This window comes from Bombus bifarius, unplaced genomic scaffold (genome assembly GCF_011952205.1).
Source record: "Bombus bifarius isolate JDL3187 unplaced genomic scaffold, Bbif_JDL3187 scf7180000008288, whole genome shotgun sequence".
NCBI lineage: Eukaryota > Metazoa > Arthropoda > Insecta > Hymenoptera > Apidae > Bombus > Bombus bifarius.
Window position 1 is genome coordinate 1,382,442 of NW_022884571.1, and position 22,089 is coordinate 1,404,530.

Genomic DNA, 22,089 nt, shown 5'->3' on the forward strand with positions numbered 1-22,089 from the left:
AAATGCACAGATTGCATAGAATAATGTGTAAAGATATCGAAAATATTGAAAGTAAAGTTTCTGCTATAATGTTAAAGATTAACATAATAAATGAGTTGTGATACTTAATTGTATTGAATGAAAGAAATTTCTATTTAAGTTCAATTTCCATAATTGTATTTCTGTAATAGTGTTAAATAAAGCTACGAATTTATATAAACATCCACGCTCTAATCATAATAGAGTATCTAATATAAACAAAATTAGAAGAGTATGAAACAGAATATCGGACGTTAGTGAATTCCTGTTTACATATCGTTAACACGATATGTTTCAAAGGAAAAAAACTAAAGAAAGAAATGCACGCTGTAATGTTTCTAGCCTGATGTTTTCTTTCTTTTTCCATATTGTTCACGTACGCAGCAACGTGATGAATCGAACTGTTGAATCTCGGTGACAAATAACAAGAATTACGTGCTGGGTGCGAGAGGACCTTTATTTGCGCGTTCAATTGCTCGCGTTAGAATATCATGGTTCGTACATCCTATACATCTAAACAATTTTCAAACATGAAATTACACAGAAACATATGTCGATGATATTTGTCATTCCTACGATCTATTTCGCATGATCGTGCTTCTTTCCTATTGCAAATTCAATTTATGATACGAACTAAGTTTCCTTTATTGTTGTCAGTTCCGCGTCTTTCTAAATTGCCACAGTTTTTCTCTCTTTGTTGCAAAACATTGAATCATAGTGTGAACCAAGTTTCTTTTATTAGATTCATTGACCGTTATCAGTCCTGCGTCTTTTCAGTTCGTCACTGTTTTATTTTAGGACGATGACTGGCTTCAATATACTGTTCGCATGTTTAGCGTTAACCTTTTGAGTGCTGGATACTCCCGCGAAAGCAATCCGCGTGGACGGCTCGCGCTTAGCGGTTGCGATGATTGAAGACGGAATACTTTTTTTGCTAGTGTGAATTGTGTTAATTGAATACGCATGGCGGAACTAAGTTGTAATTGTAATTTCTGTACACCAAATGAAATAATAGTTCATAGATAGATATTTATTTATTAGTTAGTTATTTTCGGACATTAATTATTCTATTAAAAACATTAAAGTGTAAAATATATTCAAACTTGAAATTGTGTTATTGAATCTAAATATTTGAGTCCAATGAATATAACAAAAATTATGGAAAGTTCTTTACGTATATTTTAAACAAAGAAATATTTAGTTTTAAATCACATGCGCATTACATCTACACTAGATTCATTTCACAAAATAAAAACTTTTATGTATATTGATAAAATTAAAATTGTTTAATTATTTTTGTTGAGACATGTATAATTTTCTGTGCTGGGCTGGGTTAAATGCGTAGTAGAGATACTTGTATGCGGGTATCGGTGTGTGGAGGTATGTGTGTGCGCGACGTCTCGAAAACAGATGAATGTAAACTATTCAGTCGGTTATAGGTCGGCTATAGGAGAAAGTGCCGAGACGCGCGCAAGTGTGTATCCATGAATATATAAGAAATCGTCCATGAAATAAGTATATAACTATTCTAATATTAATTCCAAGTGTAAATTTAGTGTTCCTGTAACATTATTTCGGCTTCAAAGATCCACAATTCTCAACAATTTTCTAAAAACTTTGAGCAATTCAAATCGACTAAAATTAGAAGTTCATTTAGGTGTGGTAAGTCTCAAAACAATCATCGATACATAAACCGACATCGCATTTTCTGCATTCATATCGCGTATCACTTCGTTTTTTATGTTTCGCGCAAACAACGCATTTTCTTCGTGATAATTGTGCCTTGTCCGTTTAATTTGAACATTTTGATAGAAAATGTCTCTCTGTTAAACGAAACGGTATATCTTTCGAATCTTTTTTACCACCACCCACAACGTTTCTTCCTTGTGGATATTTCCGTAAAGTATCTTTTACCAGTGCCAAATGAAATTCATTAAATTTTTGTTTCGTACCAGTAGAATTTTTGTATAGGATATATGCATTGTATATTGCTAAATCTAGCAAACGGAAAAAAGTTTCTTATATCATTTTATGGTTTTCCTTGTAGAATTAAGTGTACTTAAAACCATATCAACTTTGTCTACAGCACCCATGTAAGAGTTATAATCTGTAATACACGATGGTTTGGTTTTCTTTAACCCTGTTCGATAGTTTCATTTTTCCGTTTCAATCAACCTAGCTGCGTGTACAGTGGATAGCATCCAGACATCCTTCTTGTCACGCCATTTTATCGTCAATAAATTATTCGTAGATCGGTAACAAATTTCACCTTTCTTCAAGCTTTCTTCCATACGGAGCATTTCGCTCCTATTTTTACGAACAGTTCCGAATGCATTGGTTTTGTGGGCTTGTATACCAATTGTCCGTAATTAACGTATGACCCTTCTCAAAGTACGGTTGAAGAAGTGTCATAACAACGTTTCCAGAAATCCCAAAGGTCGAAGTATTTTGATTTATCTCTGTCTTTTTTCCAGTATAAATTATAAAATCCAAACTAATTAGTTCTACAGTCGCAAAGAACAAATATCTTGATACCAAACCTGCTTCTCTTAGAAGGTATAAACTGCTTAAAATAACATCTGCCTTTATATAGTACGAGGCTTTCGTTGATGCACAGATTTTCATATGACTGTGAAAAGGATTTCTTCAGTTCGTCGACTACTAGTCGTATTTTTATTATCGGGTCATCGTTTATTACGTTATGATCATTGAAGTTTAACATTTGTAATAATAACATGTACCTGTCTGGTGCTATTATTTTTCGGAATATACTGGTTTGCAGCATTTCATCGGTGGACCAATACTCCCTCAAAGAGAGTTTCCTTACCCGCGACGTTAGCATTATAGTACAGAAAAATCCGTACATTTCGCAGACTGAGTCATTCTGCCAATTGTTCAAACGCGAATTCGTTTTACATGCTTTATGATCTTTCACATTCTTGAAGTAGTTGTTCGTCTGTTCGGTAATTTGAGAGACCAATTCCTCCGAGAAAAAAATTTGGAAAGCATCAAAAGGTGTTGACTGTGCGGTCAAATGCACTTTTACTCCGGAATTTCCATAGTCAAAGATATGTAATATGGGCGTCAAATTCTTCTTCGTCCACAAGAACATTTCCGTCCGTTTACAGGTTTCGATATTTTGAGTTAAATGCGGATCTTCCTCCTCCGAAGACGTACTCAATGTTCCACACCGTTTTCTATTTTTATTTCTACGTGTACCTAATCCATTATTTATATAGTTTTCCACATCTTCTTCGGAGTCCGATGAATTGTAATTTTCATTTATTTCACTATCTCTTGTAGTATATTCTTCAAGATTATTCGACATTTTTTAATATATTAAAAATAAAAAGTAATACAATGATTTATATAAACGTCAAGGAGGTTGAAAATATTGATAAACACATATATGGGTCCTTAGTCCACACAGATAGACTCTCGCTGGACTCGTATATGCGTCCATAGCATTCAAAGGGTTAATTGTCCTCCTGCATCCATCAGTTCAAGCGGGACGCACTAAAGGTTTGCACTTTAAGTTGTCTGCAGTTTCGAAATTTTACGCGTTTGGTAATTATGAGTGAAAAAAGCGGTCACGCGTGACCACATAAAATTGAAAGGAACACGTTTGATTTTTTATTTTCGAGATGGTCACGAAGTTAATGGGAAAATTCCACCTAAGTATTCACTTCTTCACCGGTTTTGTTTCTGAAAAATGCTTCCTTAACTTCGCGAATATTCCAACGACTCGCTTCACGTACAAATGTGATAACCAGGATAATCGTGAAACAACCAGCGAAGACGAATTAATTCATCACTCTACTGTCAATTCTCTAAATATAATAACTTCTTTCACTATAAATGTTTTATAGCAACCTCGGATGTGCCCTTGCGTCCACCACACTGTGGTTTCAGCAACGTTACGCATACAAGGGTGGTTGGTGGTAGACCAGCTAAACTTGGTACGTTTTATCTATTCCTTTCCGATTAATAATAAGCGATATACTATGAAGGATGAAATTGAAAGGCACTAATCAGCACATCAAAGTACGTTTCAATTAAATTATATAATAATACAACGGTTTCATTGGTAGTAACTTTGTTTATTAACTTGAATTATTTCCTCCTTTTAGTTCATGTTAGAAAGAATATGTTTTTACTTGAAATTAAAAATCGACATACGAGTAATGATACGGATGGCGATCAAAAAGTGTTCGGGAAGAAATTACATATTCGAACTTTAGAGTTCAGTATACTTCAAGTGGAAACTGTATAGAATTAACTAATAAGTGTTGTTCCATTGAAGTCAAAATTCAATTTCTCTCTTAATCAAATTTCTATCTGAGAGTCTGCATCGTCGAATGTCCAATGGATAACAATAATTTCTAACTCATCACGCGAGAAAAAATTATGTATGTTCACAACTATGTCTATTGCATTTTAGATGCTTGGCCATGGATCGCTGCAGTAGGATTCCGTAATTACTCAAACCCGCATTGGGTAACACAATGGCTGTGTGCAGGTACCCTAATATCGGCTAGGCATGTTTTGACCGCAGCACATTGTGCAGATAACGATGATTTGTACGTGGTTCGTATCGGGGACTTAAATCTAAAACGAGATGACGACGGAGCGCATCCTATTCAAATAGAAGTCGAATCTAAACTAATACATCCCGATTATTCTGCCGAGTCGAACAATAATGATATTGCTATTCTTAAACTGAAGGACAATGTTCCATTTTCGGGTAAGTCTTTAAATATTGTTGTGTTTCTAATATTTATGCTACTGGGTATTGCTGAAACTTCTTACTGTACACATATATTGTATCATAAAGCATGTTCAATTCTTTCTCATACTTTTCGTCATTCGTTTCCTTCACTTTCATTTATTTTCTTATTTTTCAGAGTACATACATCCCATTTGTCTCCCCATAGAGAAATCCCTTCGAAATAAAAACTTCGTGGGCTATAACCCCTTCATTGCTGGATGGGGAGCATTAAACTTTAGTAAGTGATATCAATTCTATGATAAAATGAAATAGTTTCATTCTTAAATATCCTTCTCATTTTCTTTGTAGGTGAATCGTATACTAACGCATTAATGGAACTGTAACTGCTAGTGGTTACCAACGCCGTATACGAGAAAGCTTATGAGGATTTTGACGTAACTATCACCAATAAAGAAATATGCACCGGCGGAGACCCTCGAGGTGGAAAGGATGCTTGTGGAGTAATTACATTACAGATTTACTATAAATTATACGGTGTCTGAGGGTACATCAATTCGAATCAACATCAAATCAACGTCTTGAACATAAAAAATAATAGATAAACACAATTTAATAGTTTTGCCCATTTCTCACACATCATTATGGTCCTTAATCTAATTTCCTTCTGATCTTAATTTTTTTCAAAATACATATAATATATACATTCTAAATTGGAATATTTCAATACATAAATCAATAATAGATTATTACTGTATATAAGTATAATTTCAATACAATTCGATTGAAATATTTCAGTAACTATGATTAAAAATTTAACCATCATTTCAGGCTGACAGCGGAGGACCACTGATGATATCACAGCAATTCACCTACTATCAAATAGGTGTTGTGTCATCTGGTCATGAATGCGGCGTACCTGATTATCCGGGTATTTACACGAGAGTCACGTCGTACCTTAATGACTTCATTATCCCAGTGTTACAAAATTATTAGTGTCCCATAAATATCATTTTTCGTGCACGAAAAATAAAGTTGGAATGTATTATTGTGGAGATAAGAGGCAGCTCAGATTTATATCGTCTTTTACATCAAGAATTATAGTCTTAAAATGCATGAAATGTAACTTTGAAACGACACTAACTTTTTACGTACGCTATACTTGCACGACTTAGATACGTAGAGATGATAAACGAGCATTTATTAAATTTTTACAAATTATATCTAAACTAATAATAAACCAACTTTTTGAGAAGTTCTGTAAATTTTGTTTCTCATGTATCAAGAGAATAATTAAATATTTCACTTAGATCGTATACTTCTTGTATGTACACACAAAATTTTGGACTACTCTGGAACATTTCATAAGATAGAGAGCTTCTAGAGGTTCGGACACAGAAAGTTCATAAAATACAAGATAAGTCTCGCATGTTCCAAAACTATTTTTTATTCGTTAAAAACTTACTGTCTATTCATGCAATCACGTGCATCCCCGGAACATTACTTATTCTTTTATCACTTCCCAATGAAATGCATTATTTCTGCATGTTTAGCTATATGTAATAGAAATTTTCATTCAGCCAAAGGTATACTTACACATTACAGATACTTACGGGACATAAATTCCCAATCTATCATGATGAATAAAAAAAATGTATACTGTTAAATCAGTTCATTTTTTATTGTATGTAAGTACACATGTACGTGACGAACATTATCTTTGTATGCCTTGAAGGCTTCAACATAGGCCATGTTTACCATGTTCCATACATATTTTATAAAACTACTTTGTACGTTTCTTTAAAGTGTTAATCAAAAGGCTGATTTGACAAAGAAGAAGTGGCGCAATGACACATCAAGGCCACAGCCTGGTGACATTTTGATTATGAAGAAATCATCCCTATATTTGCTGAGGTATATATCTTTGACTATGCTCTATTGAAAATATGTAAGTACTAGAATATAAACAATTAATTTTTAATGAGACTGTACCTTGGGAAGAAAGAATGGATACCTTGATATCATGGTTTCAACATCCTATACATCCAATAAATTTTGGAATATTATACATTGAAGAGCCAGATTATCATGGTCATGTGATTGGAATAAAAGGGCCTCAATGTGATCATGGAATAGCAAGTTAGACAGAATAAAAGATTTTACAAACTATGTTAACGGCTCTGATTATATATTTTTGGGTACCCCCCCAAGATTACACATTTTCTCTAATTCTGGTATGTTGCTTCATCGTATGAACCATTAAGTCTATTTGAATTATTAGTAACGGATTAAGGAAAGAAACAAGTAATTGTGTTAGGCAAGGAAGAAATAATTTATCAAGCACTGAATTGCTGCCTTCTTTTACTGCAACACAAAACAAAAATTCTGAATGATATTGATAATTATGGATGAACGATGTTAATAATTTATGTCTCTTTTCAGATTAAACAATTTTCCGGATTTATTCATAATTTCGAAGAATATGCTGGTATTCAAAGAATAAGGAAAAGAATGGACCAGTATAGGAAATCTCTTTTTCATTGTAGGTAACATATACTTCATTCATTGCATGGTTCAACGTATTTTTGAACACATGTAACTGGGAAAATTCTTGTGTGATTTAAAAAAAGGAGGAGAATTGACACTTTCGAATGACATTAGAAATATTTCAATATAAGCACCATTGTCGAAGAATTAGAAGATTTTCGTAAAAGTGAGCATAAAAAAGTTTAAAAACATCTCTCATCGTGACAGGCATCTCTCAATTAGCCGTCAAATGTGTAAGTAAAAGGGTCGTAAGATTGATCGAATTTGGTTTTTGATAATTCTGTGACTACAGATCAATCATTTTTAAGATCAATTAAAGTTGCACTTGTCACACAAGTAAACAGTTTTTATCGTAGAAGTAACTTTTATGTGATGTGTTACGTGCAAAAGTGTTTATTTCTGTTACCATGTTATTGGTATTTTACAGATTTTAGTACTAGAACTATCAACAAGTAATGTACGACTGAATGTGCTATATAATACATAATTGTAAGAGAAGCGACAAAATGATGGTATAAATAAGTACTTAGAGGGAAGTTGGTGCAACTGTATCTTATTTTTCGAAGAATGGCGAGGTAAGTAGGAATAGAAACAATAAGATTTGAAGTTATGTAGCAAAGAGCATTCTGTTATAAATCTTCCTATGTGCGTATAGAAACGTGTTCTAATAATTACAAATATCCAGATTTTTCTCTAACTAGTTATCTGAATTAATGATTTTCCTATTTGTATTTTCCTTCTAAGTTGTCTGTAGTCATCTTATTAACTCAACAAAGATCAACGTTAATTTTTGCAAAAGGTAATATGACGCTTTTTAGGGAATTGCACAAATGAAAGTTTCAAAGCTCGTTGTTGCGACGAGTTTAATCGTTGTAGTGTTAAACTAAACAATTTTCAAAAATGAAATTACACTGAAACGTATGTCGATGATATCTGTCATTCCTATCATCTATTTCACATGATCGTGCTTCTTTTCTAATGCAAATTCAATTTATAATACGAACTAGGTTTCCTTTATTGTTGTCAGTTCCGCGTCCTTCTAAATCGCCACAGTTTTTCGCTCTTTGTTTCAAAACATTGAATCATAGTGTGAACCAAGTTTCTTTTATTAGATTCATTCATCGTTATCAGTCCTGCCGTTATTCGTCACTTCTTTATTTCAGAAAAATGACGGATCGCAAAGTGTTGTTTGCATGTTTGGTGTTAATTACTCTCCTGCATCCATTAGTTCACATGGTGTCTGGCGAAGGTTTGCACTTTAAGTTGTCTTTTTCCATGCACTTCAGATTATAATACGACCTCGTCACGGAACCTTCGAGCTATTTCGAAATTTTACGCGTTTGTTAATTATCAATGAAAAGAAAGAAGCTACGCAATATCACATAAAATACAAACGATTTTTATAATTTTTTATTTTCGAGATGGCGACGAAGTTAGTGGCAAAACTGAACTTGATTATTCACGTCTACTTCCTCGGTTTAGTTTCCAGAAAAAGATTCGTTAACTTCGCGAATATTTCAACGACTCGTTTTATGTACAAAATGAACGTGATAAACATTGCATCACGTCCATGAAAACTATTGGCGTAATGCCTAAGATAATGATGCAAAGATATTCTCGGAATTTCCAATGACAACTTTATAGATTTTTAGTTTAATGTCAGTACTGCATTTGAATCACTTTTACCTAACTGTGTTACATACTGTCGCTGAGAATTTTCCTAATTCCATAAAATGATTCACTAAAAATTATCCTGAATTCCTATATTATATTTACCGCAAAACAGAGAAAGTGTTTATTTAAAAAATGAGGTTGAAGACAGTCCTTGTCTTTCAAGTATGGCTAACACAATATCTAATCAATTAAAACTTTATATTTTCACGTCAAAAGTTGTCTGTTGGACAATCCGATGGACTTGATCGGCTTTTTATTTCGAAAGTTGAGTAATCGGTGTCGCGTTCTTACGCATATTCGAACTGTATAAATGTTTTATTTTGAAATTGTTTGATCCAGAATGTACAACACCGAACAATCAAACAGGCAACTGTCTCAACATTAAAACATGTAACCCTCTGCAAGAAATACTGCAGACACAGGGTCATACAGCTACCGATTTTTTGAGGCAATCACTATGCAGATATGAGGGTCATGCTCCGATCGTTTGTTGTCCAAACGATCCAAACAAGGAGAAGAGAGGGATTTTAATAGAAACTGTGTATAAGTACGTGCCCTTGCGTCCACCATATTGTGGTTTCAGCAACGGCGAGCATACCAGGGTGGTTGATGGTAAACCAGCTAAGCTTGGTACGTTTTATCTGTTCCTTTCCGATTAATAATAAGCGATTTACTACGAAGAATGAACTTTAAAGGTACTTACGCGAGAGAAAATGATGTATGTTCGCAACTATAACTATTGCGTTTTAGGTGCTTGGCCGTGGATCGCTGCATTAGGTTTTCGTAATCCCCAAAACCCAGATACTGAACCAGAATGGAAGTGCGGAGGTTCCCTGATATCAGCTAGGCATGTTTTGACCGCAGCACATTGTGCAATACGCAGTGATTTGTACGTGGTTCGTATCGGAGACTTAAATCTAAAACGAGATGACGACGGAGCGCATCCTATTCAAATGGGATTCGAATCTAAACTAATACATCCTGATTATACTCCCAATATACACAATCATGATATTGCCATTCTTAGATTGGTGGAGGAGGTGCCATTTTCGAGTAAGTCCTCAAATATTGTTGAGTATATGCTACGAGTATTAATGGAGAATCGTTTCCTAAAATTTCTTACCATACACACATATTGTATCATAAAACATGTACTATTCTTTCTTATACTTTTCGTTATTCGTTTTCTTCACTTTCATTTGTTTTCTTATTTTTCAGAGTACATACATCCCATTTGTCTCCCCATAGAGGAGTCCCTACGAAATAACGACTTCGTGGGCTACAACCCCCTTGTTGCTGGATGGGGAGCATTAAGATATAGTAAGTGATACCAATTTTATAATAAAATTAAACAATTCCAGTCTTAAATGTCTTTCTCATTTTCTTCGTAGGAGGACCACGAAGTGATGTATTAATGGAAGTACAAGTGCCAGTGGTTAGCAACGCCGAATGCAAGACAGCTTATTCCAAATTTCCTAATGCACCTATCACTGATGGTGTAATATGCGCCGGGTATGCTCAGGGTGGAAAGGATGCTTGTACGGTAATTAAGTTACAGATTAACTACAAATTATACGGTGTCTGAAGACGCATTAATTCGAATCAACATCAAATCGACGTCTTAAACTTTAAAAATAATGGATAAACACAATTTAATAGTTTAGTTTAATATTTAATAGTTATTTAATAGTTTCTCACACATCATTATGGTATTTAATCTAATTTCCTTCTAATATTAGTTATAGTATAATTATTTCAATGTAATTCGATTGATATATTTCACTATCTTTGATTAAAAATTTAACGATCGTTTAAGGGTGATAGCGGCGGACCACTGATGATACGACAGCAATTAACCTTCTACCTAATAGGTGCTGTGTCTTATGGTCATGCGTGTGCTGTAGCTGGATATCCTGGTGTTTACACTAGGATCACGTCGTACCTCGACAACTTCATTCTCCCAGCCTTGCAATAATACGATTATTATTGTTCCATAAATATCATTTTTCATGTACGAAAGGTAAAGTTGGCTTTTCTTATTGTGGAGATAAGAGGCAGCTCAAATTTATATTGTTTTTTACGTCAAGAATTACAGTCTTAAAATGCATGAAATGTAACTTTGAAACTACACTAATTTTTTACCTACGTTATACTTGCACCACTTAGATACGTAAAGATGATAAACGATCATTAACTAAATTTCCATTAATCATATTTATACTAATTTTGATAATAATAAACCAACTCTCTGAAGGTTTCTATAAATTTTCTTTCTGATGTATCAAGAGCCTGATTAAATATTCCACTTAGAACGTATACTTCTTGTATGTACATACAAAATTTTCCGGCTGATCTAAAACGCTTCATAAGATAGAGAGCTTCTGGAAGTTCGGACACAGAGAGTGCATAAAATACAAGATAAGTCTCGTGTCTTCCAAAACTATTTTTTATTCGCTAAAAATGTTCTGTGTGCTCATACAATCACGTGCAACATCGAAACTTTACTTATTTTTTTATCACTTTCCAATTCAACACAATGATTCCACATTTTTGACTATATGTGTAATATCAAAAAAAGGGGAGGGTATGCGCTTGGTCTATCATATATTTAAGTTTGAGTTTTCTGGGGATAGTATAAGTCGTAAATTGAACATATAAACTAAGAATCGTAAGAGTGCTGGGGAAGAGAGAGAGAGAGAGAGAGAGAGAGAGTGTGTGTGTGTGTAAGTAAGAGGGTATGCTTGGTGACTTCAAAGCCAAATGAGTAATGGAGTGAGAGAAGGGTGCGAGTGTGGAGGCTCAGCATTTTTTGACCTGTGAAGACAGACGTTGTAAGCCGAGTGTTAGAATAAGACGTACGAAGATATTGTAGTCAGTTTTTGCATTGGGTATTGCTTGTTAAAATAAAACTAAACTTCACTTCAAATAGAACATCCTTTCTTGTCCTTACTCTAGACTATTTAGATACTACATATGTAAGAGAAATTTCCATTCAGCCAAAGGTATACTTACACATTACAGATACTTACGAGACATAAACTCGCAAACTATTGTGACGAATAAAAAATTTAATACTATTAAATCTGTTTGTATTTTGTTGCATGAGAATGCATATGTACATTACCTTTGTATCCCCTTGAAAGATTCAATATTGCGCATGTAAACTATATTTTATACAGATTTTATAAAATACTTTGTATGTTTGTTTAGACTGTTAATCTAAAGGCTGGTATACAAGGAAGAAACTTTTTTTTTTTATTTAGTTGTTTACATTCACAATTTGTCCAATTTGGACATTTGGTAGAAACAAGGAAGAAATGGCACAATGATGTAGTCTGGTGACGTTCATGAATATCAAGGAATCACTCTACATTCGCTCAGATATATACGTCGGAGCTAAAAGGTATAACAAAGGTGCCTAACAAAGGTATGGGGTAATAGCATAGCTCTCCTTTAAAAGAAACAGTTGTAGCGGCACTCCACAGTAAACATTCCAACGGTTTCTGTCGCATGACTCGTGTAACGTCAATCCACATCAGAAACCAGGCCACTGCAACATTAGAGGCCAGATGTGTGCGGGCCCTCACGCTCGACATTACAAATTAATTTAAATTTTATACATTTTATATTGTGATTGAAATTTTATTTGATTAAATTGTGATATTTTCATTGAAATCAAAATTTTTAACATTTATTTAGTATTTCAGTTAGAATTTTAATTCAGGAAAAGAATGAATTTCTGTATGAAAATTAAAAAGACTTAGAATTTCAATTTAGTTCGAAAGCTTCAGTGTTAAATACTTCTATGTTTCGTCCTTGGCTTAATTTGACTTTAACTAAGACCTAATAATTACATTAATGTGCGTAAATGCTTGAAAATGCCACATAATAGTATCAGCTTCTTTTAAAAAAATTTTATAGTAAAATCTTTATAAATTTGTAATATTTTTTAGACAATTTGAATTCATTATATTATACATCATACATTGTAGTCATTTCTAATTAAGTTACTTTTGCGATGTTTAATTTTATTTTATGTATATCCTTATAACTCTCTATGTTACGGCGCGTACGATGGTCCGTGCGCTGTCTGAAACTTTATACTATATACTGATCTACTATATACTATATGCTATAAACTGAATCCTTTGACGTAATCTTAATAGCTTGAAGGAATCTCTAGCCCTGTAAGTGTTTTCGGTTTATGGATGGTCCTTAGAACAATCCTTAGGTTTATTGTGCACTCTTACAAATTACGGAGAAAGCGGGTAGTTATTTTTCCAATAACCAATGCCATCCACGAGCCACGTTGGTAGGAGGCTTCCTCCTCCTATCTCCATTCATTAACGTTGGCTATAACCAATGGGCACCCTCACTCTCCTAACGAAAAGTGTGAACAACGAATCCGCGTTCTTCGTTCAGAAAGCACGCCCACACCGAGATTTCTTCTCGTGGCGGCACACGAGAACGCAAATGTCATCACTTGACACCAACTAGTGTCGGACGACGGCAGAGCAATGGTTAGCGCCTTAGAGTACAATCGTTCGGATCCCGGGTTCAAATTCCGGCGCCTCGTACTTTTCCGAAGTCCGATTTTTCTTCTACGACATCTAAATAAGAAGAAAATAGCAGTATACACCCCGGCAAGCGATATCTACAGCCAGCAGCTACAATTATCACGGATATATGAAAGAAGATGGAGAAAAAGAAAAAAAAAGTGTGTTTCGTCCAGAACCTGCTAGTGGACTCATCAGTAAGGTTACCCAGCAGGCTCATGCCTTAGACACAATGGAAGGAGGGAAGAAGGTTTTATACATGGCAGGAACATTGAAAACGGATTCCTCCCTCCCACACCATCGCCAACGGCGGGACACTGTATCCAAGGCCGGTCGAATCTCCTACCCTCTCCTGCGACGTTTCCCAGTGGAGCGGCCTCCCACTCCGGATCAGAAGGGGATATTTAATACTGACTTAGGTGTAAAGATGTACATATCTCTTAACCTAAACCGGCTAGTAAGGTTCTCGGACACCCAGTGTGTCGCCATACACACACTACGGTGAAGCGGCGAGTACCTTTCTAGTATCTTACCCTATACCCTGTAAACCATTAAAGCTTCTGTAATAGCGGACTTTCCGCTTTCCCTTACAAGGATGTTCAGAAGGGATTTTTATCAGTTGCATTGCTTGATCGTTGCATTGTTTGATCGTTGCTCTTGCGCCAAAGGCCGCCCATGGGTAAGTCCTCCGTCGCGAAGCTCCTCCTTCTTCTTTGTCAGTCCATCTTGCCCATATGACTCAAGCATAGGGGGGATGGATGAAGTAGGGTGGATAAAGAAAGGAAATGGAGAAGAGAGAAGTAGTGTTTCGTCCGAGATCTGCTAGTTGGGACTCTTCAGTAAGGCTTACCTAGCAGACCTTTACCTTAGACACTGGGATAGAAAAACTTGTGTTAGAAGTTATATTTATTGAAACAAACAGTGTCAATGTGACCACTAGTGAGAAAGCATTAACATCGCTAGCCCTGTGTTGATATCGATGGCCCTCTGGTGACAAGCGTAAGACGTATTCTACAAATGTGTAATTTAAACTAAACCATTGTGATGAGTTATAAATAGATTGTACATTTATAGTAAATTTAAAAGTGTAGAAATGCACAGATTGCATAGAATAATGTGCAAAGATATCGAAAATATTGAAAGTAAAGTTTCTGCTATAATGTTAAAGATTAACATAATAAATGAGTTGTGATACTTAATTGTATTGAATGAAAGAAATTTCTATTTAAGTTCAATTTCCATAATTGTATTTCTGTAATAGTGTTAAATAAAGCTACGAATTTATAAACATCCACGCTCTAATCATAATAGAGTATCTAATATAAACAAAATTAGAAGAGTATGAAACAGAATATCGGACGTTAGTGAATTCCTGTTTACATATCGTTAACACGATATGTTTCAAAGGAAAAAAACTAAAGAAAGAAATGCACGCTGTAATGTTTCTAGCCTGATGTTTTCTTTCTTTTTCCATATTGTTCACGTACGCAGCATCGTGATGAATGGAACTGTTGAATCTCGGTGACAAATAACAGGAATTACGTGCTGGGTGCGAGAGGACCTCTATTTGCGCGTTCAATTGCTCGCGTTAGAATATCATGGTTCGTACATCCTATACATCCAATAAATTTTGGAATATTATACATTGAGGAGCTACATTGAAGGAGCGAACGTGCGAAAATACAGAAAATTTAAAATAATTAGATTTGCTACTGTTTATTTTCGTTTTGAAGTTGTGTAAAATATAGTAATAGCCAAAGGTTGAATAATTTTTTAAGACTACTATTTTCGTGTATATTAGTCGTTTTGATTATCTCCACTGATTACATCCGAGCAACTAGTTCTCCCATTCCTAATGTATGTGTATTTTTGTCTCAGTCTAATTGGAAACAGACCATGCTTGCATAACACTTCCATTAATGTTATGCCCCTCTTGTCTGTGTTATTTCCTCCACAAGCCATCGTTTTTGCATTAAAATCTCCCGCCATAATGATTTTATGATGTTTCCTACTGTCTTTACTCAGATTATTTATTAACGTATTTATTAAACTCATTTTTGTTGATGTTGAGCGAACAATTCCCACTTATGGGGAAGCAATCGTTAATTACCAGGACTATTCCATTCTTATTAATTAATGTATCTTCCTTAAGAAACCTGCCATTGAACAGTGTAATCCAAATGGAGGCGTCATTTTTCGCATCGTTAAAGCAGTACGCTTACTACCTATACGATTCTGAGATGACAACCGCATCTACTCGGTACTCGCAAGCGTACTGGTACATTAAGTCTTGTGCTAGTTTGCACCTATTCAGGTTAGTCTGCAAGATCTTAATTTTAACCCTGTTTCAAAGTCAATCTGTACGTAGGGCACGCCAATGAGCCTGTGACATGCCTTGTGTTGCTTAGTTTACGGGTGCTACACATCGCGCAGCATTCCTCGTTGTTGCAGTTTGACATATTGTTGTCTTTACTTCCACATCTTCTGCATATTTCCTTGCCAGGTCTGATCGCTTTACACTGACTCGTTGAATGCTCTATTAGATGACATCTATAGCATTTCTCAATCCTAGGAAGAATTCTTGCCGTGGCTATGGTATATTTAAATTAGGATTATCTTTGGGAAAATATGCAGCTGGCACCACTACTATCACCTGCTGCGTGCCCACCGGAGTTACGTCCGGTGACTCTGCGTGTAACCCGGAGTCCATCCCTCGGTGGAGGCGACCACTAGCTGTGCAAATATAATTAGTCGGACCGCAATAATCCTAAGGAACTGTAATAAAACTAAGCATTTGTATTTTACCGTTAGGGCCCTTAGTAGTATTAAAATATATTCAAGTCGAGACGTTCCTTATGGTTATTGCTCCATCAGTGAAGAAACGTGGGTTTTCCCATTTTTGGCGGTATTTCTACCCGCAAGTGACCAGTGATGGGACGACCAACATCCAGCAACTCTGCGTCAGCATCGTCACCGAATTTCGCTGGTTTTCCATCTTTAGATCAGTCAACATCCCTTGACTGGTTTTTCATGCGTTAACCAGTCAATGTCTTGGCTGGTTTATCAGCTTTAGATCAGTCACCTGTTTAACTTATATCTATACACACCGAGCGTAACTGTCTATGTCCACAAACTTGTTGAATATAGTGTATATTGTGATCTGTTATTTCAGTGTTATAATCAGTTCAACCACCCCTATTATCCTAAACGAAATAGCGGATCGATCATTTCGTGGCGCCGATTATCTAATCGTAACGGGAATTTACGATTCCCGTTGGCGCGCTTCCTCGCGATTACGTCTCTCGGCGAACGGTCGAACATTGTTAGAAAGGAAAAAAAAACAAACTAAAAGTAAATACGGAAAATATATTGTATGCATGTTTTAGGTAAATTCTGAAATTATGAAGCGATATGATAACGTTTAAATATGGTTAAATTTGTGCAAAAGCTTGAAATCAGTCAATCTAACCAACACTGGTAGGTTTAGTGTTAAATGTAACAAAGAGTTTTTCTTTTACAATTTCTAACAATGAATGATTATGATGATTATACAGATTATTTATATATGATAACATTGAGCATGAAGCTGTATATATTAAATATTTATCATTTAATATGTATTATTCTGATGTAATAATCTGATAAAGGAGTTTGAGTACGTATAACTAAATTTCTGCAAATATGGACCTGGTTCTCAAATACAGATTTATCAACCAATATTTCGCGATTAATACTTTTACAAATTTAGAAATGTAAATAGAATTGTTACCTTCTTGGTATTTATTGCACATAATTGTAAATACTTTTAACTGACACGGTTAACTTGGACGAATAATTTCGGCCTGGAACACTGAAAAAGAAAATTGTGTTCAAAAACATATAAGGCAGATCTAGAGTGATATAGTACGATGTAGGCAGAATATAGACAGATATGGGTGTTGAGATACGAAGAAGGTTATATACATTTTTCAAAATAAAATTATATTTTTCGATGCATTGATTGATGTAGTTCCTTATGAAGAAATATTAGCCCTACTACTTTCTTTTAAGCAGATATAAATATTTTAGAGACATATGTTAAGGAGTAACTGTATCAACATTTACGTTTAATGATGTAGTCCAACGCTACTGCTTATTTAATAGCGTATATTCAGTAAATCGTAAATCCTCGGAATAATAGTTATTAGTTTCTTTTGACTTTTACTTTCCTTAACGTACTTCAAAGTCATATACATCGTCGAGGTCGCCATTCTTAATAATTACATTTAGTTAATTACTTACAATTATAAGTTCCTTTTCGTTTAATAAGACAAATTACAAAGAATGCGAGAAAGAAGGAAGAGAAAAAGAAGCCCATTTGTGTGAATGTATATGTTTCTATATCATATAATTTTATCAATATAAATTTAGTTTCAATTCAAGTTTTGCATTGATTAGTCGCGTATCTACCGGCTTTGGTAGGTACTCGCACTGATAAATATCCGCTGATATACAGAATGGGATACATAAATCGGGGCATCTAAATAACTTCGTTATTAATATTATGAAAATAACTACGCAGGGCAAGGTTATACTATTTGGTAGATAATGTTTTTCTAGAAGACATTTTTTAAATATGATTTTAAGGTCATCATCATTTATTTGTGCGACAATATACTTGTTTAATACATTCATCGATCCATCTCTATATTCCCAGTAAACATTTAATTTAACAATTACTTTAACTCTAATTTGCCAAATTCAAAGTATAAAGTTCAAAGAGAACGTAAATACAAGAATAACATTGCGCGCCTTTCCTTGTCTTCCATACATAGTAGAATCTTGATTATTGGAACTAATAATGATAAACGTGTTTGAATTATAGAACAACAGCTTTTTCTGTACTTCAAACCAAATGGTACAAGCAAACAAGTAACCATCGCACATTTTTATGCTTCCTGTCGATTCCGCATGGTTCAAAATACAAGTTTCTTCTGATACTGCTTTCCACATTACTATTGTGTAAGCGACATTGTAAACGTTCTTCAATGTGAACCCACCTTCTTCCAGTAATCTGTTAAAATCAGCTTTAAAGTCTTTCCCTACAATGAATGGAATTGTGGGTTGAAAATTTTCCCTTATATCCTTAGTAGTAATACGGTAACGTTCTTTAAAGTTTCGCAACCAAGTGCAACTGGCTTTAAAACTAGGATGTCCGTTTAATTTATGATTAATTTCTAGAGCTTCATTCTGTATGTCTACTCCTGTCATTTTTACCTTTCTTTCCTTACATCGTAAGTACCAGTGGTAAATAGCTCTCTCTATATCCGAACGTTTCCGTGTGAAACCCATGAGGATCCCGCATTGATTTGAAATCACTTCGCTTTTTATACATATATTGATCAATGTGGATTTCGCAATACCGTACTTTTCCATTACGGTTTGTCGAATTTTGCCTTTATCTCTCATCGCAGTGATTCTGTATTTATCGACAATTGTCAAATGTACCGGTGTTCGTCTTGACGTCATTATTGTTTGAAACGTTTCGAATGTAAATACAGTACTGAAATGTTGAGACGAGATTTTATTTCGACAATTGTTGTCGTCGACAATTTTGATAGGGGGAAATAAATACTACGTGTATTAAACATGTATATAGGTATATACGTATATACGTATATGAAATACACTATAGAGAATTATACAATATTCTGATGACAGAACGTTCGGATGATGTATGTACGCAATGTATAATCGAGATTACGCTGTATTGTTAGGGAAGTGATACATTTACACTGTACATGAGAGTGTGTGTGTAAGGGTTAGAGGGCGTTAAGGTCTTAGTGGAGACAAAAGACTGTTGCCAGATGTTAGAAGAATCTAGGATAGTCGGTTGGCGACAAGCGTGCGTGCAAGACGTTCTTCAGAGTGTAATATAGATGTATAACTGTTGAGTGAGAAATATAGTCAATTATTTGTATTCCCAAATCCTCGAATTTCCTTAACATGTATATCAAAATAACAAATAATATTCGACCGAGAGGTGACATTAAGCCGGCAGCACGAAAATAAGAATTTAGTACGAGATTATTATGAGAATAAGAACAACTGTAATGCAAACGGTTTATAAATCAACGGTTTTCTGTAACTGAATTTATACTTGTGTCCATCCTATAAACGGTAAACTTTTTAAGAAGACTAAAAATTCATGAATTCTACGAATATTCTAAATGTCCCTTTCATGGATTTATTCTTCGAATATTTTTACGTAATTTTGAAAAGGAAAAAGTAATAATTTTAACTACGAAGATAAACGACTTAAAAATGAATTGTAATTTTGTCATCGCGCTTTATTGTTAATATCGAGTAATTTGAAAACAGAGTCTTTCTCCGTAGAAACTTCAACGTAGGTTCTATCTATGAAGCAGATGAAATACCTGGGTGTCGTCATCGACAGCCAGTGGACGTTCGAGTCGCACTTCGACTCCCTGATTCCCAAGGTGTCGGCGGCTGCCAATGCCTTGTGCGGCCTGCTGCCGAACATCGGCGGGGCGGGAGTTGTGGTGCGTCGATTATACGAGGGCGTCGTTCGGGCCCGAGTGATGTACGGGGCCCCGATATGGGCGGACGATCTGATGGTGAGTCGTCGCAGCATCCTGCTCCTCAGGAGGGTGCACAGGGTAACCGCCATCAGAATCATTAGGGGATACCGGACGGTGTCCTACGCTTCGGCGACCGCTCCAGCCGCGTCCTCCCCGTGGGAGCTTCGGGCAATAGCGCTCAAAAGGAGATACGCCCGCTGGAGAGTATGGGATCCGGGAGAAGATTTGATCTAGCAGGCGGCTCCAAACGACCTAGGACCTGCCGAGGAAGACACGTGGGACCCGTGGTGCTCCCAGCTGATCAACGAGGGAGGTAAACATCGAGGCGCGGAGGTGGTCCTCCCAAACCGGGAGACATGGAGAAGCCGCCGCGGCCTCCCGTTCACCTGAGAAAAATCGGACGGGAGACGACAGACATTTGTCACCACTGCGGAGAGGGCAGGGACACAGCGCAGCACACGCTGGAGCTCTGTCCGACGTGAAAGCTGCCCCGCTACACTCTGCGACACGCCATAGGCGAAATACTGACCCCCTCAGCTATCGTGGAAGCGATAATGAGAGGGGCACAGGAATACGAGGCCGCCCGCCTCTTCTGCGAGCGAGTTATGCTCGCGAAGGAGCGAGCTGAAAGGGAGAGAAAGAAAAACTCCCACCCCTGCAGGATAAGACGATGGAGAAGGATGGCAGTCAGACGACCCAGAGCCGCCCCGCCACCACCACAACGGACTACGACCAGAAGAAGTGACAGCGCTAGAGGCAACGACCTCCCCCTAAGGCCTACTCAATAGCCGGCTCGAACAAGAGAACGCGAGAAGGGGGTGCAACTGAAGTTAATTCATAAGAGGTTCCTGGAGCACCCCTGTCACACGCATAAGATGGTCATCGTGGACTTTTAGTCGGTACGAGTCCGACACTACACTGCTGTTACGCGATTATTGCAGCAGCGGAGTGTCCATGAGGATTTCCCCACGTACAAAAAAAAAAAAAAAGCTCTTGTCAGTTTTGTCAATCAACGTGTATATATTTGTCAATTTGCAAATTATTAAAAAAATCAATTAAATTAAAATCGTGTAATTAAAAAGAGAGAAAACGTATCGCGAACGATTGTAACTTCGAGTATTCGAAATCTCAACGACAATTCTGACAATACCCAATCAGAATTAGAACAAACATTTGTTATGAAGTTATAACGTTATACCATATAACGTTATGTTATATAACGTATTACGATATAACGTAATACCATAAAACGTAGTACGTTATAACGTTATACCATATAACGCAATACGTTATAACGGTATACCATATAGCGTTAAAAGGTCATTTCGTTATACCATATAACGTAATACGTTATAACGTTATAACATATAACGTAATACGGTATAACGTTATACCATATAACGTAATACGTTATAACGTTATACCATATAACGTAATACGTTATAACGTAATACCATATAACGTAATACGTTATTACGTTATACCATATAACGTAATACGTGATAACGTTATACCATATAACGTAATACGTTAAAGCGTTATACCATATAACGTAATACGTTATAACGTTATACCATATAACGTAATACGTGATAACGTAATACGTGATAACGTTATACCATATAACGTAATACGTTATAACGTTATACCATATAACGTAATACGTTATAACGTAATACCATATAACGTAATACGTTATGACGTTATACCATATAACGTAATACGTTATAACGTAATACCGTATAACGTAATACGTTATAACGTAATACCATATAACGTAAAACGTCATTTCGTTATACCATATAACGTAATACGTTATAACGTTATACCATATAACGTAAAACGTCATTTCGTTATACCATATAACGTAATACGTTATAACGTAATGCCATATAACGTAATACGTGATAACGTTATACCATATAACGTAATACGTTATAACGTAATACCATATAACGTAAAACGTCATTTCGTTATACCATATAAC

At 35.6% G+C, this 22,089-nt stretch overlaps 2 protein-coding genes and 1 pseudogene across 2 annotated transcripts; all 3 read left to right on the plus strand.

Annotated features, from left to right (window-relative positions):
• Window positions 1-4,165: 4,165 nt before the first annotated feature.
• Window positions 4,166-5,947, plus strand: LOC117212374 (annotated as a pseudogene).
• A 1,445-nt stretch (window positions 5,948-7,392) lies between these two features.
• Window positions 7,393-11,342, plus strand: LOC117212286 (venom serine protease Bi-VSP-like). The gene is made up of 8 exons (XM_033456965.1): window positions 7,393-7,524; window positions 7,719-7,866; window positions 8,455-8,540; window positions 9,305-9,595; window positions 9,716-10,018; window positions 10,184-10,285; window positions 10,357-10,508; window positions 10,782-11,342. Exons 2-8 carry the CDS (start codon window positions 7,859-7,861, stop codon window positions 10,938-10,940), a joined length of 1,101 nt encoding a protein of 366 aa, XP_033312856.1. The 5' UTR covers window positions 7,393-7,524; window positions 7,719-7,858; the 3' UTR covers window positions 10,941-11,342.
• An 8,586-nt stretch (window positions 11,343-19,928) lies between these two features.
• LOC117212375 lies at window positions 19,929-20,336 on the plus strand. Its single transcript, XM_033457161.1, has one exon. It carries the CDS (start codon window positions 19,929-19,931, stop codon window positions 20,334-20,336), a length of 408 nt encoding a protein of 135 aa, XP_033313052.1.
• Window positions 20,337-22,089: the final 1,753 nt, after the last annotated feature.